The 4,795-nt window shown below is 41.1% G+C and overlaps 1 protein-coding gene across 1 annotated transcript; it reads right to left on the reverse strand.

Annotated features, from left to right (window-relative positions):
• Positions 1 to 1,184: 1,184 nt before the first annotated feature.
• LOC112188567 (ribosomal L1 domain-containing protein 1) lies at positions 1,185 to 3,100 on the reverse strand. The gene has a single exon (XM_024327708.2). The coding sequence runs from the start codon at positions 2,982 to 2,984 to the stop codon at positions 1,446 to 1,448; it is 1,539 nt and encodes a 512-aa protein (XP_024183476.1). The 5' UTR covers positions 2,985 to 3,100; the 3' UTR covers positions 1,185 to 1,445.
• Positions 3,101 to 4,795: the final 1,695 nt, after the last annotated feature.

Genomic DNA, 4,795 nt, shown 5'->3' on the forward strand with positions numbered 1-4,795 from the left:
AAAACCACCAGAACAGGCTAGTAGGGATGGCCTCGCTCCGGAACCGGCCATTTGAGGTACGGTCTGTGATTTAAACCGATGAGACATCCGGCCTGGTTGGAACTGATATCAGTTGATTTCCCAAATTGGGATGATGAAGTTGGTTAACTGACTTTCACTGTTCTATTTGTAATTGAAACAAGACTTGATATTGGGCGTGGTTGGATTTTACACTGGATTGTTTTTCGATGTCCCTATTTTTCCCACCTCTCAGACCCAACAAACGAAGTCAATGAACAGTTTGATCTGAACTCAGAGCCTATTTACCTTTCACTCTTGCATATGAACACACCAAAAAGATTCAAGATATTGAAGAACACTTGGCTAAATTATTATAGAAAAAATGAAGAAACTCGGTAAAAATGTAATTTTCTGAAGGACCTCAAGAAATGTGAGTCTTGAAATCTCCCTTTTCCAAGTTCTTAAATCAGAAAAAGAGATAAAGATGTAATCTAAATGAAATTTATTTTGAAACCAGAATGAAACCCATGTACATGAATGGAATACATTACAGGACCTTTTGTTCTCTCCTGCATGAGTTGCAAAAACTGTGCCATCCAAATACTTCAAAGTAAACAGAAGATGCAAGGAATTAAAGTTGTCACAAGAAAAGTGAATGCACAATGTTATCAATCTCAACTTAAACTCAAACTTCTGCTTGCTAAAATTAAGTACATTGCTAAATCAGTAGGTTTTTACAACAAACAGAAGGTTGACCTAGAAACAACCGACTCATGAACAAGGTCTGATGACTGAAAAGCTCCAATGAACACTTCAGCAATTACTCAAATCTAGGCAGAAAAGTCATGCAAAAGGCATGCCAATTCAATCAAATTGAAAGGCTGAAAGGGTTAGACAATATGAAGCTACTTGTAATCGGATAAACGGATGGCACAGTACATAGAAAGAAATGATTGGTGATCCACTAATCTGAACCATTGCATATCATATCAATAGTCACAGATTAAGCTTCTGGCTAAACTTCTAATAACAAGCTATACGTCCATAACAAAGTGGCCACCGTATGAAGGAATGGATTTGACTTGACAATCCAAACTAAATTCCATTTAGTAGTTTACACCATTTTGCTAAAGAATTATCCAGAAAGGATTGGAGATGAAATTCATCCAAGATGCAAGTCCATGTGACAGAATGTAAATTCAAATTCAAAGTCATAGAAATGCAGAAAACCACAATGATACCCAACCATTTGTATGATCTCCATAGTTAAGATATAAATAGGCAATGTCAATTCAACTAACAACACATACCATCATGAAAAACTGAACAATCAAAATTTATGCCAGACAGACTCAAATGAACAGCCATACTTGCTGCAATATATTGAATACCCCTGCAAAGAGCATCCACCACCTGTGGCCTGCTATGCTGAACTACTTGGCTCCTTACTTACTTCTCTTGGCTTTCTTGAGCTTTGCCTCTTCACTCTTCAACTTAACAGGCTCACTCTTCCTCTTCTCCTTCTTTCCTACAGCCTGTCCACCTTTGCCAGACAACTCATCTCCTTTCTTCTTTAGAACATCTTTTTTCTTGTCTTTCGCAGACAACTCATCATTTTTATGCTTGACAATGGTGCCAGCATCATCTTTCACCTTACCCAACTTCTTCAATGGTTTCTCCCCATTCAAAGCAGCATCTTTCGCCTTAGCCGACTTTTTCAACTGTTTCTCAACATCTTCACCTTTCACCTTACCCGACTTAGGATTAACCACCTTCTTCGTACGCTTCTCAGCAACTTCCACATCAAAATCACAATCTTCATCTACCAGCTTAGCTAACTTCTCCATCTGTTCCTTTGACCTCTTCAACTCACCAACAACCTTCTCCTTGTTCCTCTTCGACTTCCTCAACTCACCATCATTCTCACTAGCTTTACCATTGGACTCACCAACAACCTTCTCCTTCTTCCTCTTCGCCTTCTTCAACTCACCACCACCCAGTTGCTCATCCACATCAACCTTACCTTCCCCAACACTATCCTTACCCGATTTCACCTCATCAACCACCTCACCAGCACTGCTATCCAAATACCTCACTTCATGAATCATCCCCTTCTTCTTCCCCACCTTCTCTTTCTTCAATTCCTTACTCTCACCCTTCCCAGCCTCCTTAACTTCCTCCACAACTTTCTCACCCCCCTCCACCTTCACCGCCTCATCTGGCAGAGTCTGATAAAGCGGCAGCGGAATCGACTCCAATAGCTTCAAATGCAACGACCTCACACCGCCCCAATTCCCGGGCACAATGTCCACAATCCCACTAATCGCGGAAACCACATTCTCCACAATCTCCTCCTCCCTCATCGAAGTCCTGGCCACCCTCACCACGCTGCAAGTCCCAGTACTCAAGAACAACAACGCCGAGCCGCATATCCGATCAATCTGCTCCTTCCAATTCTTGTGCAACAAGTCCACCGGCACCGGAATCTTCTTCTTCTTGAAGAACTGCTTCCCGATGAGCCTCGGCAGCAATGGCACGATCTGCTTATCAGCAAGAAACACATCATACGAGTTGAGCAGCTTCCTTTTCGACTCGAAAGCCTTGTAATCTGATTTCAGCTTGGTGTACTTCAAGATTTTGACTACGGGCAAGTTGTCGGCCTTGATCTTGGCCTGAATTTGGGCCTTGGTGAGCTTGGACTTGGGCCGGTCGTCGTAGATGAGGCAGAACTCGGTGAGCTGGGAGTGGAGGGGAGTCGGGAGGGGGATTTTGTAGGCGTTGACGCGGCCCTTGGGTGGGATTTTCTTGAGGCTCACGACGAGGTAGACTAGTTCGTCGGAGGAGAGGATATCGGGTTTCTGGGCCTCCGACTTGGAATTTCGCCATCTCAGAAGGGCATTCACGGCATTTCGGGCCGTCTTGGGGGACACTTTGGTGGGTGTTGGGGTGGAGGACGAAGGAGCTGGGGTGATTGCGGCGGCCATGGAGGCGGAGAAAGAGGGTTGAGGTAGGGTTTAAGGGGAAGAAAGCGAGAGAGAGAGAGAGAGAGAGAGAGATGTTAGAAAAGAGCGGAGGTTTGCCCTTTTGGGGGTTTAGGGTTTTCGGGAGAGAGTGAAGAGTTGAAAATGGAATGATATGGATTTGGGCTTGATGGTTTGGGCCTGGACAGTAACTTGTACTAACCCATCTATTTTGGATTGGGGTTATAACTGCAATATTGTCAAATTAACTTCTTTTTTTTTCGATAACTTTTACCATACATGCATGATTTAACGGTATTAAATCATAAATAGTCTTTTTATTGTTGATTGTAGGGGCTCTTACACCGTTGGATCATCGTATATGCTATACACGCATGTATAGTGGAAATATCATACAACATGGGCTGAGGGAGGGAAGCAACAAACAAAACTGCAAAAACAAATCCAAACCTTGTAAACCTCAAATTTCAAACAAAAAAACTATACGCAAAACTTATATAAATGGCCAATTTGATTTTGTAATTTCATATATACCAACAGAGAACAAGAGACAACAGCTATCTGAGCCAAACAAAAACATGGGAGTTCCAAACATGAAGTCACTGATCATCGGCTTGTTCTTCATTAGCTTGGTGATGTTGAACCAAGGTGTCGCAGCAGCCGGAAGACATTTTTCTCCGGGTAGAGTCATTAATCTATGCAGAAAAGCTGGAAGACCACTTCTCGGTTGTCATTTTCTCAAAAACAACGGTATGCCACCTCCTACGAACCCTTATAAACGTGGCTGCTCAAGTGTTCTTCACAAATGCGGGGGCAGTGGAATGCCCCTTGCCAAAAAACAATAGAGGAGCTAAGTTATGTGGGTCGTCATTGTAATGTTAATGAATTGTTGAATTTAGTAAAATTGGGCATTTTATGTAGTAGCATTGCGGCAAAAAATAAGCATCATCAACACTAATATATTTGTGTTTATACTGTACACGAAGAAAAGTCCTTCAAGTTGAAAAGATCTTGGATACTTATATTACTTTGCTTGGACTCATATTTGGTTAAAGACTGACGCGGTGAACTAATTCAAATCACCTAGATATATTAATTGATTCTTTGGAGATTGTGTTCAATGGTTGCTTCCATTATTTTCTTCAGAAATTGATTCACCTCCCATAATGCTTCTACATAAATCTTTGCAACACCGTAGTCTTCTCTTGTTGTATTTAAGTATTTTACTTCATACTGCAACCATTAGCTAAATGCATGGTAATTAATTAGCTCCTCTAGTTTCATTGCATACCTAGATACTTAAAGATCTGCAGTATCTTGGATCATATAAGTCCTCATCTGCTTCCGCGGTATGGTTACTCAATTGATAGGCCGGCTTTCACAGACACTTCACGTTTGATCATTGAGTCATTAGTTGTCAACATTTATGCTGTATATTCTTCGGAACAATGCTGTTATTCTTCGGAATTATACTGTTATTCGCACAAGAGGCAGGATCCTAGAACTGGCGAGGTTCTAGATATTATGCTGATCATGTTCCTGCTTATGGTACTGTTTTCTTAATTTCACTACCTCACTTTGTTTGCCAAGAGTTTCAACATGCATTTACTGACTATTTTCTAACAAGTAGATACATCATTTGACGACTCGTATTTTTGTAATCTACAACGCAATAAGTATCATCTGCTTCCTTTATGGTTGCCTACTGAACTTAATATTTTTGTTGAAAACTCCAATTCTGTGATGATAGACAGCTCATCCAGCTTGAGTTGGTTTGTTAAATCTAAACATAATATTTGGTTAATTTGTCAGTT

Source organism: Rosa chinensis, chromosome 2, assembly GCF_002994745.2.
Source record: "Rosa chinensis cultivar Old Blush chromosome 2, RchiOBHm-V2, whole genome shotgun sequence".
Taxonomy (NCBI): domain Eukaryota; kingdom Viridiplantae; phylum Streptophyta; class Magnoliopsida; order Rosales; family Rosaceae; genus Rosa; species Rosa chinensis.

Coding starts and splice junctions, on each gene's coding strand:
- LOC112188567 (XM_024327708.2), bottom strand. CDS start 2,984: ATGGCCGCCGCAATCACCCCAGCTCCTTCGTCCTCCACCCCAACACCC.